The sequence below is a fragment of the Dendrobates tinctorius genome, unplaced genomic scaffold (assembly GCF_039654945.1).
Source record: "Dendrobates tinctorius isolate UK_male_01 unplaced genomic scaffold, ASM3965494v1 ptg000065l, whole genome shotgun sequence".
Lineage (NCBI taxonomy): Eukaryota > Metazoa > Chordata > Amphibia > Anura > Dendrobatidae > Dendrobates > Dendrobates tinctorius.
Window position 1 is genome coordinate 25723174 of NW_027361733.1, and position 16459 is coordinate 25739632.

General features: G+C 43.6%; 1 protein-coding gene across 8 annotated transcripts in view; it reads left to right on the forward strand.

Moving 5' to 3' along the window:
- The first annotated feature begins 4383 nt into the window (after positions 1–4383).
- Positions 4384–16459, forward strand: part of RAD21L1 (RAD21 cohesin complex component like 1) — a 41776-nt gene continuing 29700 nt past the window's right edge. For 2 of the 8 annotated variants that reach the window (XR_012233176.1, XM_073580792.1), the window contains exons 1-4: positions 4832–5119; positions 14464–14641; positions 15301–15430; positions 15538–15637. Coding sequence is in view for 7 of the 8 variants with exons in the window: in XM_073580792.1 (XP_073436893.1) it covers positions 4926–5119; positions 14464–14641; positions 15301–15430; positions 15538–15637 (602 nt within the window). In the remaining variant the exon portion in view is untranslated. The other 6 variants (XM_073580790.1, XM_073580788.1, XM_073580789.1 and 3 more) reach the window with 6 other exon arrangements.

Sequence of the window (16459 nt, forward strand, 5' to 3'; positions counted from 1 at the left end):
AGTTCGGAAGCCAGAGTACGGAAGAGTACCGCGTATTGGCCCACAGATGAGTTGGACTGGCGTAAGCGAAGAAGAGCGGAAGCTGACGAGGTGGCTCGCCTGGGTTCCTCAAATACTTTGCAAAAGACCTCTATGAATACGGAGAAATTGGAGATGATAGGGTCCTCTCTCTCCCATTATGGAATCAACCACGCCAGGGCCTCACCTCCAAGATGTGACATAAGGAATGCTACCTTTGTATGGTCTGACAGGAAGTGATGAGGAAGGAGTTTAAAATGTAGCCGGCACTGATTGATGAACCCACGGCAGTGCTTAGGATTGCCGTCAAAGACTGGTGGAGCTGCGAGTCGGGGACCTGAAGCTTGAACTAAGCAGACTGACTGAGGGGTCTCCGTAGAAGACCCAGCTGCAAGAACGTAAGGACACTCTGGAGAGATGTTTAAGGCCGCCATTTTGGTAGTCAGGAACTGAACTGCATAGACTTCTCTTGTACGCTTTTCTGTCAACAGAGCTCTTGGTACATGCTCTGATCGGACGGGATCTGGGATCCAGTGGGGTCCATGGCCTGAGCAAACTATTACGGACGTGGTTTGTGGAACCACTGTGCCACGGGCCACGGAGAGCCTGGAGGGGCGTGACTAAGCAATCACCTGATTGTTCACTAGAGCCTCTGATGGTGAGGTTAGACTTGGCTCCCGATGAACGCCAGGTGCCACTCCAGGACAGACCAAAGGTCAAGCAGCAACTGGACCCAGAAGGACAGACTGGATGGAGGAGCAGGCAGAGCTTGCATTAGAGTGCAGCTAAGTTCGTATCAGAGTGCAGCAGACAGGGTCTGCATCAGAGTGCAGCAGACAGGGTCTGCATCAGAGTGCAGCAGGCAGGATTTGCGTCAGAGTGCAGCAGGCAGGATTTGCGTCAGAGTGCAGCAGGCAGGATTTGCGTCAGAGTGCAGCAGGCAGGATTTGCGTCAGAGTGTAGCAGGCAGGATTTGCGTCAGAGTGTAGCAGGCAGGATTTGCATCAGAGTGCAGCAGGCAGGATTTGCACTGGTATGCGACCTTACACGACATAGATTGTAAACAGGATGGTTGCTCAGGCACCTCCCCAGTGGGGAGGAAGCAATATAAACATAATGTCCCACAGCCATTGGCTGGGGAGGAAATAGCAAGTGCACGTGCTAACCCTTTGAGAAGGCGGGAGCGCATGCGCGTGTGCCCTGAGGACATGGCTGGAAGCATGCAGAGCATGGGGAAGGGAAGAACTGTATGCAGCATGGGTGAGTGAAGAGATGCCAGAGACCCTGCCTGTCAGAGCAGGGATCCGGCGTGGTGCTATCTATGAGGTAATACCTGTATCTGTGAACCAACTGTGAGGTAATACCTATATTTGTGTGGCAAATGTGAAGTTATATCTGTATGTGTGAGGGGACTGTGAGATAATAGCTGTACCAAGAAATGACTGTGATGTAATACCTGTATCTGTGAGGTAATACGTTTATCAGTGAGGCAATATATGTATCCATGAGGTGACTGTAAGGTAATACCTGTATCTATGAGGCAATATACATATCCATGAGGTGACTGTAAGGTCATACCTTTATATCTGTGAGGTGGCCATGAGGTAATCCCTGTGTCTGTGAGATAATGCCTCTATCTGTGTAATGACTGTGAGCTAATAGCTGTATGAGGTAATGTCTGTATCTATAAGGTGATACCTGTATACATAATGTTATATCTGTGCATGTGTCAGTTAATACCTGTAGCTGTGAGGTAATACCTGTATGTAGCTGTGAGGTAATACAGTACCTGTATGTACAGTAGCTGTGAGGTAATGCCTGTATGTAGCTGTGAGGTAATACCTGTAGGTAGCTGTGAGGTAATACCTGTAGGAAGCTGTGAGGTAACACCTGTATGTAGCTATGAGGTAACGCCTGTATGTAGCTGTGAGGTAACGCCTGTATGTAGCTGTGAGGTAACGCCTGTATGTAGCTGTGAGGTAACGCCTGGATGTAGCTGTGAGGTAACGCATGTATGTAACTGTGAGGTAACGCATGTATGTAACTGTGAGGTAACGCCTGTATGTAGCTGTGAGGTAACGCCTGTATGTAGCTGTGAGGTAACGCCTGTATGTAGCTGTGAGGTAACGCCTGTATGTAGCTGTGAGGTAACGCATGTATGTAACTGTGAGGTAACGCCTGTATGTAGCTGTGAGGTAACGCCTGTATGTAGCTGTGAGGTAACGCCTGTATGTAGCTGTGAGGTAACGCCTGTATGTAGCTGTGAGGTAACGCCTGTATGTAGCTGTGAGGTAATGCCTGTATGTAACTGTGAGGTAATGCCTGCATGTAGCTGTGAGGTAATACCTGCATGTAGCTGTGAGGTAATGCCTGTATGTAGCTGTGAGGTAATGCCTGTATGTAACTGTGAGGTAATGCCTGTATGTAACTGTGAGGTAATGCCTGTATGTAACTGTGAGGTAATGCCTGTATGTAGCTGAGAGGTAATGCCTGTATGTAGCTGTGAGGTAATGCCTGTATGTAACTGTGAGGTAATGCCTGTATGTAGCTGAGAGGTAATGCCTGTATGTAACTGTGAGGTAATGCCTGTATGTAGCTGAGAGGTAATGCCTGTATGTAGCTGTGAGGTAATGCCTGTATGTAACTGTGAGGTAATGCCTGTATGTAGCTGTGAGGTAATGCCTGTAACTGTGAGGTAATGCCTGTATGTAGCTGAGAGGTAATGCCTGTATGTAACTGTGAGGTAATGCCTGTATGTAGCTGTGAGGTAATACCTGCATGTAGCTGTGAGGTAATGCCTGTATGTAACTGTGAGGTAATGCCTGTATGTAACTGTGAGGTAATGCCTGTATGTAGCTGTGAGGTAATGCCTGTATGTAACTGTGAGGTAATGCCTGTATGTAGCTGTGAGGTAATGCCTGTATGTAGCTGTGAGGTAATGCCTGTATGTAACTGTGAGGTAATGCCTGTATGTAACTGTGAGGTAATGCCTGTATGTAACTGTGAGGTAATGCCTGTATGTAGCTGAGAGGTAATGCCTGTATGTAGCTGTGAGGTAATGCCTGTATGTAACTGTGAGGTAATGCCTGTATGTAGCTGAGAGGTAATGCCTGTATGTAACTGTGAGGTAATGCCTGTATGTAGCTGAGAGGTAATGCCTGTATGTAGCTGTGAGGTAATGCCTGTATGTAACTGTGAGGTAATGCCTGTATGTAGCTGTGAGGTAATGCCTGTAACTGTGAGGTAATGCCTGTATGTAGCTGAGAGGTAATGCCTGTATGTAACTGTGAGGTAATGCCTGTATGTAGCTGTGAGGTAATGCCTGTATGTAACTGTGAGGTAATGCCTGTATGTAGCTGTGAGGTAATGCCTGTATGTAGCTGTGAGGTAATGCCTGTATGTAACTGTGAGGTAATGCCTGTATGTAACTGTGAGGTAATGCCTGTATGTAACTGTGAGGTAATGCCTGTATGTAGCTGAGAGGTAATGCCTGTATGTAGCTGTGAGGTAATGCCTGTATGTAACTGTGAGGTAATGCCTGTATGTAGCTGAGAGGTAATGCCTGTATGTAACTGTGAGGTAATGCCTGTATGTAACTGTGAGGTAATGCCTGTATGTAGCTGTGAGGTAATGCCTGTATGTAACTGTGAGGTAATGCCTGTATGTAGCTGTGAGGTAATGCCTGTAACTGTGAGGTAATGCCTGTATGTAGCTGAGAGGTAATGCCTGTATGTAACTGTGAGGTAATGCCTGTAACTGTGAGGTAATGCCTGTATGTAACTGTGAGGTAATGCCTGTATGTAGCTGTGAGGTAATGCCTGTATGTAACTGTGAGGTAATGCCTGTATGTAGCTGTGAGGTAATGCCTGTAACTGTGAGGTAATGCCTGTATGTAGCTGAGAGGTAATGCCTGTATGTAGCTGTGAGGTAATGCCTGTAACTGTGAGGTAATGCCTGTATGTAGCTGTGAGGTAATGCCTGTAACTGTGAGGTAATGCCTGTATGTAGCTGAGAGGTAATGCCTGTATGTAACTGTGAGGTAATGCCTGTATGTAGCTGTGAGGTAATGCCTGTATGTAGCGGAGAGGTAATGCCTGTATAATATATATATATATATATGTGTGTGTGATTGTGAGGCGATACCTGTATATCTGAGGTTATATCTGTGCATGTGTGAGGTAACACCTGTAGCTGTGAGGTAATACCTGTGTGTTAGCTATGAGACAGTGCGTGTGTAAATAAATATATTTATTTAGTTATATATATATATATATATATATATATATATATATATATAGTGACTGTGAGGTGATACCTGTATATGTGCGATTACTATCAAGTAACAGCTGTACACGGTTAGAACCTGTCTGCCTGAAGTGACTGTGAGGCAAGCCCTCTATGTAGTAGGAGGTGACTGTGAGCTTACACCTGTGGACATGATAAGTGTACGGGAGCGGCCATCTCTGTGAGGCGCGTGTGACCGCGACTACCCGGTAACGTGAGGCAGGATGGTAGTTAGATCACGTGACATCACAGTTTGAATCTCCCGCCCCGGCAGCAGTAGGTCTCCGTCCTTCCCTGTTGTTGGATTCATGTAGCTGCCTTTAGTATCGGCAGCCATGGAGGCCTAATGCCGGGATTGTGGTCTTGTAGTGCCGCATACATTGTTATAGTTTGTGCCTTCTGATTCCTGTGTACAATACCGGTAGTTGAGGTGAAGCCAAACAAAGCATGCTGGGAGTTGTAGTACCACACACGGCATTTAACGTTTAGAATAAATACTACTTGTCATTGTAACTTTGGGATCTTTGTTGGGCGTTGTAGAAAAAGTAACATAATTTTGCAATCAATTATTCACATATTTTCCTTTTTGTGAGGAAAAATAATCAGCAACAGAAAACAGATAAATGAGACTGTGCAGCAGTGAAGACACAGACCTGAGCTCTGCTCTCGCTTTGTTTTCTGGGCACATTTTTTGCACTTGCTTGGAAGACCTCCAGCGTTTACGGCATCCTTATCCACGGTATTCCGGTATGTGCTGGCATGTCTTTTTTTTTTTTTTACAGGCGGGTGTAACGGCCACAATTTTCTATACAGATAGGTACAGTAAATATTCCCTTACATTTAGTACGATGGACCCAATTAAAAGTCTGTGGGGGTCTGTTGGCTGCTGTTGGTATCTGTTTTGTGATGACTCTGACATTTTGGCAATGCTGTATTCACACCAGAATTCAGCAATCCGTTTTTCTCTTCCATTATTTCAACAATAAGATGGATCTGTCCTATGACAGACTTAGTTTTCCGCAGACAGACCCCATTCCGTTTGGTTTCTGATCAAGAGGTTATCATTTTAAAGGGGGGGAAAATGAAACCTGTACCTCTGCTGCCCCCACGTGTGGCCTCTACCACATCTGCGGCATGCCTCTCTGCTACTTCCACACCTGCAGCTTGCGCCTCTGCCGCCAATACATCTGCGGTATGCCTCTCTGTCGATACCACACCTGTGGCATGGCATGCGCCTCTACTGCCACTACATCTGCCCACAACCACACCTGTGGCTTGTGTCTCTACCGCCACTACATCTGCGGCATGCCTCTGCTGACACACTAAATCTGCGGCATGCCTCTCTGCTGCTACCACACCTGTAGCCTGCGCCACTACATCTGCAGCATGCCTCTCTGTCGCTACCACACCTGTGGCTTACGCCTCTACTGCCCACTACATCTGCCCACAACCACACCTGTGGCTTGTCTCTACCGCCACTACATCTGTGGCATGCCTCTCTATCGCTACCACACCTGTGGCCTGCGCCTTTGCTAACACACTAAATCTGTGGCATGCCTCTCTGCCGCTACCACACCTGTGGCCTTTGCCTCTGCCGCCACTACATCTGCGACATGTCTCTACCGCTACCACACCTGTGGCCTTCGCCTCTGCCGCCACTACATCTGCGACATGTCTCTAGCGCTACCACACCTGTGGCCTGCGCCTCTGCTGACACACTAAATCTGTGGCATGCCTCTCTGCTGCTACCACACCTGTGGCCTGTGCCTCTGCCGACACTACATCTGCGGCATGCCTCTCTGCCGCTACCACACCTGTGGCTTGTGTCTCTACCGCCACTACATCTGCTGCTACCACACCTGGGGCTTGCGCCTCTGCTGACACTACATCTACAACATGCCTCTCTGACCCTACCACATGTGCGATCTTCACCTCTGGCGCCACTACACCTGAAGCATTTGTCTGCACCTCCGCTGCTACCACACTTGCAGCATGCGCTAGAGCAAAGCGTCTGTTTTCTTCATACCACTGTAAGGGTAGCTGCTGTGCGCTGGATGGCGGTATACCAAAGTAGGGGTGTACTGTAATAAAGCATAACAGCTATGTGCTGGCTGATCATATGCTGCCATGGGGTGCTGTAATAAAATATGGCAGCTGTGCGCAGCTAACTATGCAGACAAGGGAAAGGGCACCTAAGCTGTCATAATGTATGCTAGCTGATGGCTGATTGTAAGCAGAGGTTAGGAGGGAATGACAGTAAATACTTTGCTCTGGGTCTCATTGGACTCTGTATGCCAGTACATAGACCACCACTGATTGCTGAAATTAAAGAGCAGGCACTGAGCGCTATGCTTTTTCATTTATGATCCCCTATTCTAGATCCGTAGAGTGGTTGTATGGGTTCATAGACTGTATCTAGTTTTCATCAGAAGCAAAAGAAGTATACTTAGGCTATGTGCACATCAAAAATTTTTTGAGGAGTCTTTTGAGGTAGTTCTGCTCTGAAAAACGTCTAAAATAATACTTGAAAGACAATTAATTTTTATTGTAAAACAACTTGCTGTTTCTATGTTAAAGCGAATCTGTCAGCAGGATTATGCTCAGTATACTACAGTGTCAGTGTCAGGTCGGCCATTATACTCGGGGGCAGACACTGACAGCTTGGGACCCCTGTGCATGAAATTTGCCTGGGCCCCCCTCCTTTTATGGCGACAAAGCTACATATATAGCCACACACATACATGTGTGTGTGTGTATATATATATATTACATAGTCTCCTTTATTATGTATATTGCCATCCCTTATTACACAGTGCCCACTCTTCTTATGTAGAGCACCATCCCTTACATATCGGATTATGTAGAGCCCTGTTCTTTATTACATTCCGTCCTTTCTTGTTAGATGTATAATGCAATGATGGCTGATGGAGCATGGGAAAGCTTCTTTTCTAATGGAGGAGCTGATGGACTGATCATCTGGTCACAGGCTGCTCCATCAGCAGTCGTTTTATATCTACCAAGAGATTGGACTATGTAATGAAAGAGGGCACTGTGAATAACAAGAATAAACTATCTAAGAGACAGCACTGTACACAACAGCAGAGGAAGCTATGCAATAAGGGACGGCACCATATATAACGAGAAAGGATTATATGTAATAAGGGACTGTGTTTATACATAATAAAAGAGGAAACTATGTAAGGACGTTGTTATTCAAATTAAGTGAGTACACTGTATACTAAGGGACTGTGCTAGATATAATAAGGCTACATCCTTGTATCTGCGTGCAGTGTCGGTGTGCTGCCCGCTTTTACAGGTGCATTGAGCATGTCCTATTCTGATCCTCAAAGTCAGAACAGAACATTCTCTGACCCTCATGGATCTCATTCTCAGATCTGTGATTTTCATGTATGTGTGAATGGACCTATAAAACGCTGAGTCCGTGTGCCATCCGATTAAAAAAAACCTGGAAGCACACGGACATTTCACACAAGTGTGAGAATGTAGAATAAGGTATTTTACAAAAAACTTTATCATTCCACTGCAGATACAGAATAATATCTACATCTAGGAACTTACCGCTGACGTCTAATCTGAATAGAGCCGCTTTCTACTGTTTCATCTCCATCTAGTCAGACCTTCATGTCGACATCGCCCAGCCACGACTCGTCTTGTCACAATTAGGGTATGTGCACACGCTGCGGATTGGGGTGCGGATTTGGCCTCGCTGATTTTGTAAAATCCGCAGCTAAATCCGCAGGTCAAAAGACCTGCGGATTGGCCTGCTGTTTTGCCCTGCGGACATGTCAATTCTTTCTGTGGTTTAGAAACCGCGCGGAAAAATCCGCACCATCTGCACTGCGGTTTTTTATTTCCATAGGATATTATGGTACTGTACACTGCAGCAAAACCCTTAAGCCCCCGGGTTACACATAGCGATATCACTGTAACGTCACTGGTTTTTGTGACGTTATAGCGATATTACTAGCGATATCGCTATGTCTGATACTTACCTCCGACCGCTCCCTCGCTGGTTATCGCTGATCGCGCGAGAAGGTCCTGGACCATTTCTCGTCGGGCGCTTCCTGTGGCGCCGACGAGCGACGCGTGGACGCGGGCAGGAGGAAATCAGGATCGCCGCATCTGACAGGTAAGTAACCACCCCCGACCCCTGCTGTGTCGCTGGTGAGATCTGCCTGTGTGGCAGCTCGCTAGTGACCACTTAGCGATGCACCAGCGATCCATATCGTTGTCGGGATCGCTGGTGCGTCGCTAAGTGTAACGGTACCCTTATCGTCACATCCCTGAAAATGACAAGGTCACATACATTGTGTACATACATGTGTCTCCCCCCTGAATACAGATATGTACCCCACCATTAATATACTATTAGCCACACACCGTTAAACATATAAAGTGAAAAGCAGCAATGTGTCCCCCATTAACTATAATCTCTCACTACCAATAATATAAATTCTTCAGTCTGTGACTTCCCCCAATTAACTGTTCGGCTATGTGCACATGAAAAATGTAAGGTCTTACAGCACACGCAAAGTGAAAGATCACTGAAGTCTCATGCACACGCTGCTTATTTTTTCCTTGCAGATTTGCAGCAGATTAAAATCTGCATAATGTCAATTCTTGCAGCATATTTCATCAGTACTAATGGGTAAAATACCTAACAAAGTCATGGCAAAAATATGTGAAAAAAAGTGGTTTATTCAACTTTCTTCCTGCCAATACATTAGGATATGCAGCAGAATTTTCTCCTGCAAATCCCAAATGTGTGCACATAGCCTTAGTCCCTGTCCAGTGTCCCCCCATTCATTATAAGTACTTGATAGCGTCTTCTCCCACTTCCAAATTCCTTATGATGCTATCAGGTACTGAGCATCCTCCTCAACCTCCCAATCGATTACAAGTCCCTGACAGCGTCTTCTCCCACCTTTCAGTTCATTATAAAGGGTCCTATGCACCTTGTCGCCTCCTCTCTCAATCCCCAATAAATTTTAAGTCCCCGATTGCGTCCTCCCCATCTCGCAATTCAGTATGATGCTATCAGGGTCTTAGCACCCTCCTGCATTACCCAATTTATTTTTACATCCATATCCATATATAAGGTCCTCCCCTCCCCCTGTCAGTAAGTCCCTCTTCCTCTCATCATTGCCCTCTCCGCTACCTCCATCACTGTTCTCCCCCATCATTGCCCTTTCCACCACCTCAATCCTTGCTTTCTCCTCCATCACCCCCATAATTGCCCTCTCCAGGACCTCCATCATTGCCTTCTGTCCCACCACGCCCATCATTGCCTTCTCCTCTACCACCCCCATGAATGCCCTTTCCACCACCTCCATCATTGCTTTCTCCCCCACCACCCCATCATTGCCCTCTCCACCAGCTATGCGCACACAGCACCACACACCTCATCTCATGTTCCCTGCAGCTACACACATACACACACACCCCTCTCCGCTTGTTCCCCGCAGCTTCTTCTTCGCTGGCTTTCCTCTGACACAGCCGCGTGCTGAATGTTGATGTCATCCAGCCACGCGGCTGTGTCAGACAGGAAGCAAGATGGATCCTTGGAGCTCCAATCCGCTGCCTTTTTCACCTGTAGGCAGCAGAGCTGCAGGGTATACTCCCTGCCCGCCGCACATGAGAGCAATCGGGAGCAATCTGACTAGGGGCCCTCCCAAAGCCTTGGGGCCGGATGAACAGGCCAGATTTCCCTCAGTGTTAGCCGCCATGCAGGGGCCCCCCTCCACCTCCGGACCCTGTTACAGTCGCATCGACTGCACATGCAGTATGTCCGCCCCTGGTTATACTGATTAAAATGATACCTTGGTTGTTGATGAAATCAGTCTTGTGGTTGTTTAGCCACTTTGTGACATTTGACGTACCATCCATATGTCCTGGGCCTTAATGACCATGCATAGGATAGTACGTCGGGTGCGATCAGTCCCCCGTGAGCGCAGCCGGGTGTCAGCTGATTCTCACAGCTGACTCCCGACACGCTAACCCCCGGAACACTGCAATCAAACATGATCATAGCTTTCTGGAGCTGGCAGAGCTTCTGACAGCCCCTCTGCCTTTGGATTGGAGACCCCGCGTCATGACACGGGGTCCCGATTGCTGTCATGATGACATCCTGGTCTCCAGAGTTGAGAGACTTCCTGTCATGCGCAGTGCATATTTTTAAAAATAATAAAAAAAATCAATATTTATTCCATCAATAAATAAATATTTAAAAAAAACAAAACAATAAAAGTACACATTTAGTATTGCCATGTTCGTAATCACCCGCCCTATAAAACTGTCCCAATAGTTAACCCCTTTAGTGAACACCATTAAAACAAAAAAAAAAAGCAAAAAACAATGCTTTATCATACCGCCGAACAAAAAGTGAAATAACGCAATCAAATAGATGGATATAAATAAACACGGTACCGCTGAAAACGTCATCTTGTCCCACAAAAACAAACCACCATATAGCTCCACCACCGGAAAAATATAAAAGTTTATAGCTCTCAGAATAAAGCGATGTAAAAATAATTATTTTTTCTATAAAAGTTTTTATTGTATAAAAGTGCCAAAACATAAAAAAATATAAATGAGGTATCGCTGTAATCGTACTGACCCAAAGAATAAAACTGCTTTAACAATTTTACCACACGTGGAACGGTGCAAACGCCCCCCCCCCAAAAAAAAAAAAAGAAATTAATGAATTGCTGGTTTATGTTCATTCTATATCCCGAAAATCAGAATAAAATGCGATCAAAAAATGTCATGTGCCCGAAAATGCTAACAATAAAAACGTCAACTCGTCCCGCAATAAACAAGACCTCACATGACTCTGTGGGCCAAAATACGGAAAAATTATAGCTCTCAAAATGTGGTGATGGAAAAACTATTTTTTTGCAATAAAAAGGGTCTTTTAATTTGTGACAGCTGCCAAACATGAAAACCCGCTCTAAATAGTAAATCAAACCACCCTTTATCACCCCTTTAGTAGTAAAAAAATAATAAAATAAAAACATTTTTTTATTTCCAGTTAGGGTTTGGGTTGGGATTAGGGTTAGGGGTGTGTTAGGGTTGGGATTAGGGGTGTGTTGGAGTTAGAATTTGTTTTTGTTTTTTTTACTGTTTAGGCACATCAGGGGCTCTCCAAACACGACATGGCGTCTGATCTCAATTCCAGCCAATTTTGCATTGAAAAGTCAAACGGCGCTCCTTCCCTTCCGAGCTGTGCCAGGCTCCCAAACAGTGGTTTACCTGCATATATGGGGTATCAGCGTACTCAGGACAAATTGTACAACAACCTTTGCGGTCCAATTTCTCCTGTTACACTTGGTAAAATAAAACAATTTGGATCTGAAGTAAATTTTTTTTGAAAAAAAGTTAAATGTTTATTTTTTTGAAGAGTTAATAAACTTCTTGAATGTGGTTTTGAGCACCTTGAGGGGTGCAGTTTTTAGAATGGTGTAACTTTTGGGTATTTTCTATCATATAGACCCCTCAAAGTGACTTCAAATGTAATGTGATCCCTAAGAAAAAAAATGGTTTTGTAAACTTTGTTGTAAAAATGAGAAATCGCTAGTCAACTTTTAACCCTTATAATTTCCTAACAAAAAAAAATTTGGGTTCCAAAATTGTGCTCATGTAAAGTAAACATGTGAGAAATGTTATTTATTAATTTTTTTTGTGTGCCATAACTCTGTAATTTAAGGGCATGAAAATTCAAAGTTGGAAAATTGCAAAATTTTCGCCAAAATTCTGTTTTTTCTTTTTTCACAAATAAACGCAAGTCATATCAAAAAAATTTAACCACTGTCATGAAGTACAATATGTCACGAGAAAACTTTGTCAGAATCACCGGGATCCATAGAAGCATTCCAGAGTTATATCTCATAAAGGAACAGTGGTCAGAATTGTAAAAATTGGCCGGGTCATTAACATGCAAACCACCCTCGGGGGTAAAGAGGTTAACATACCTTATATGATGCCTAATATGCATATATGCTTTAGTCTTATAGTAATGAAGGGGAAACAAAATATCTTCAAAATGGTGCCTGCACATTAACATCTATCACGGTTTGATAGATGCTACTGCGCAAGTGCCGCAATTTTCCTGGAGAAAAAAATTTGGCTCCAGACAATATGATTTACAGTATGTAAAATGGGGGTAGGTCAGTAAAGGATCAGTGACCTGTCGTAAGCCATACAGATGAATATGTAAGCTGAGCACCACATTCACTACGTTTTGATGGAACTATGCACTTTAAATATATTTCTTATTGATACTGTGTGCAGTGAATGGGGATCTGCTAGCTTACCTTTTTTCTTGTTCTAGTCTGCCTATTACCTTTTCTGTGTGATATATTTTTTTTTTTTTTTTTTTTTGTAAATTCCTTTTGTATTTTTTGATTGGTAATAAAATGTGATATATATTTTACATATTTTTTTTTTAACTTTGACTCTGGGTATTTTGTGTAGAATTAATGATTTTTGGAATGTCCGTATGAATTGATTCTGGTCCGTTTATTAAGGCATATGGCCTTTTCAGCTATTTAGTATGTATCAGTGGATTCTGTTATTAACTTTCCTATATTAGTAGCGAGCGCGTGAGGTTTACACAGACAGGCTGACGCTCTCTATATAATACAATCACTCTTACCCTAACATACGCCTCCTGAGGATTTTGTCAGGAAACATGTCCGCAAGATAAATAGACATGCTGCAGTCTGGAAAGACGCACCGCATGTTCGGTTATGCAGGAAAGCCGGAGGCGTCCCTGCACACATAGTGGAGATGGGATTTCATGAAATCCCCTCCACTATGCTGTAACATCTGGTCGCTGCGGGTTGGACGCTGCGGCTGTACGCAGCTTCCAACCCTTAACATTACTGACCGTGGAAACATACCCTTACTGTCCACGTACTGCATAGACTGCAATGGTCTCCTAACTCAACAACCTCCTTGGCATAAATGGGGCTGATAGTTGATGGTCAAGAGACACAAGGCTGCTTCGGACACCGTAGTCCATGCTTCTACAGTGACTGTCAGATGTGTGACTCGGTGACACTGTGAGCAAACTATTGATTGCAAATATTTTAACCCTATCTCTTGTTTCTAAGCTTTGTTACATGTAGTGTGAGGTGCAATCTCAGAAATGTGGACAGTGTGAATCAAAAATCTAAACTTATTTGGGGCATTACAGGGTTTATTTAAAGGGGTTCCTCAGGAATCCTCTCCCATATTATCTCACATTGGCCTGTACAGCTAAAGGCTATAATATAATGCACATGACCTATTCTAGTTAATCAAACTAGTGAATGATACTCACTTGAGTCAGACAGTTTCCTAAGCAACTATACCTCCCAGTATGCACTAGTGCGTCTCTCTACATGGGAAAGTTTGCCAGGACAATCCCATTTATAATGCCAAAGGTATGGACATTAAATTCCTCCCCAGAGTAAGTGATCTTGCACAGTAATGCTTCCCAGAGCAATAAATGCTTTCTGTTCCAAGTTATAACACATCTTACTCTATCACATGGGAAAACTCTGCTTCATGTCACTTACAGTCCATCTCCTGTAAAGTAGTCAATCTGGGCTCCCATGACAGTTCATAACAACAGAAAGCATTGAATGGGATCCATTTGGGCAGATCTGGTCCATGGGGAGGACATCTCAGTGAAAGAATTGTTAGATAGCGTCTTCAAAATGTAGCTGAAGACTCACCGTGATGACGTTTCTATTAGATTCCTCAATGGGTAATATCATAGTTCATTCAGAAATCATGTAAACTTTTCATTTTTAAGCTTTATGCACGATGTACATTATATAGATGTACCCGGCCGCAGCAGTGGTCCGACATTATGTAGTACTAACATCTTGCATGGACAAGGTATAAAAATGTTTCTCTTCTACATTTAGATTGCAACCACGTGGGAATGATACACTGTGGATTTTCCATCCAGATTTTCCAGGTGTAAAATCCACAGTGTATTATAGAAGCAGCAATTTGTTGGGTAAGGTTTTTACCAAACGGATAGGTTTATAGAGTCTGTACTTACGCCAGTGTTGCTTCAGTTTACTGATCCATTATTTTATTGCTATGCTTAGCCACTTCATTAATAATGATCACTCTGTTTTCTTTCAGCTGTATTTATCGGCACATTTATTTCAGTGTAACTATGTTTTACACTTATCTGCTTCTGGGCAAACGAGGCATCCTGTCCAAGATTTGGATTGCTGCACACTGGGAGAAGAAACTGACCAAGGCTCACATATTCGAGTGCAACCTCGAAACAGCCATTCAAAGCATCATGGCGCCAAAGGTACGTGCCCTTTTTACAGTATCATTAACTGGACAAGCTGCATTGGTTAAAAAAAAAAAAAAGCTTCTAAAGTTGACTGGCACTATAAAATAAGTGCTCATACAAAAAGTATAATTTCACAATAGCTTCTGCCAAGATCACAGTCCTCACTGAGGTTAGCTAGGGCCTCATTCAGACGTCACTTTTCTCGTACAAGGAGGAAAAGAAAAGTTTCGCCACTTTCTCTTTTGTGACTGTCCATGAAAATCACACCCTACTCAAATGTCATTAGAATGTAGTCCGATTTTTTTTTTTTTTTTTGCGGACCCATAGACTTGCGTTGCCAATTTTGATCCGGCTCTCAGATCAAAATCAGACATGTCTCTTCAATTTTCCATGGACCGAGAGGTCCACAAAATAATCACAAACATGTAAATGGCCAAAGATAGCACTCATACGTGAGAATTGGACATCTAAATGAAGCCGAAGGGCGGTAGCGATACTATGGGTTTGATCCAAGCCAGCCCCTCCCTATTCCCCCAGACAGAATTAGTATTTACTTAGTTACATTATAGTCATAGATTCAAGTAACTAAACCCAACGTTCTTTGTTCCCCGATAAACAGTTACAATAGTATTTTTTAATATGAATAGTAAAATCCCCTTTTTTTGACATGACAGGTCATAATCGCCCTCAGAACGTCAGGTCATTTACTTCTTGGAGTTGTCAGGATATACCACCGAAAAGCAAAATATCTTTTAGCCGACTGTAACGAAGCTTTTCTCAATATGAAGATCACATTTCGTCCAGGTGACTTGAACTCTTAGATCTTAGAAAGTGACAATTGTTTTGTTACATTATGGTCAGCAGCATTTTTTTTATAATTTTTTTTATTTTAAAATATATTATTTATACAGGAGCTCTGGATCTTACGGAAAATAACCAGGAAGCAAGTTATAATGCAATCACTCTCCCTGAAGAGTTTCCAGACTTTGACATGCAGTTACCTGATTTAAAGTATTGCATTTAATTTGTTGTTTAATTTGTTTTTTTTTCTCTTGGGAAATTTTAAATTTACAGGTATCTGCCCCATAGCCTGATTATTATCACCTATAGTAATTATAACAACGGCTTCTCCCTTCATAGAGGTCAACATCAAGTTCTCGGGATGATATGGATGCAATTTGAATTTGATACACTGCTCAAAAAAAAAGGAAAACTAAAATACGACATTCTAGATAGCACTAAATTAAATATTTCATTTGCAAATCTTTATTCATTACATAGTGGAATGCTTTGAGAGTAATAAAACATAAAAATGTAAATCAAAATTAATATGCCATGGAGGTCTGGATTTGGAATGATGCTCAAAATCAAAGTGGAAAATCAAATTAAAGGCTTATCCACCTTCAGTGTAAATGCATCAAGACAAGGAAATGATGCTCAGTAGTGCATGTGGCCTCCACGTGCCTGTATGACCTTCCTACAACGCCTGGGCATACTTCTGATGAGGCGGCAGATATTCTCCTGAGGGATCTTCTCCCAGACCTGGATTATAGCATTATTCAAATCCTGGGCTGTCTATGGTACAACGTGACATTCGTGGAAGGAATGAGACATGATGTCCCAGATGTGCTCGATTGGATTCTGGTCTGGGGAACAGGCATGCCAGTCCAAAGCATCAATGTGTTCACCATGCAGGAACTGCTGACACACTAAAGCCGCATGAGGTCTAGCATTGTCATGCATCAAAAGGAACCCAGGGCCCACTGCACTTGCATATGCTCTAAGAATGAGGATCTCCTCCTGGTACCTAATGGCAGTCAGGGTATCTCTGGC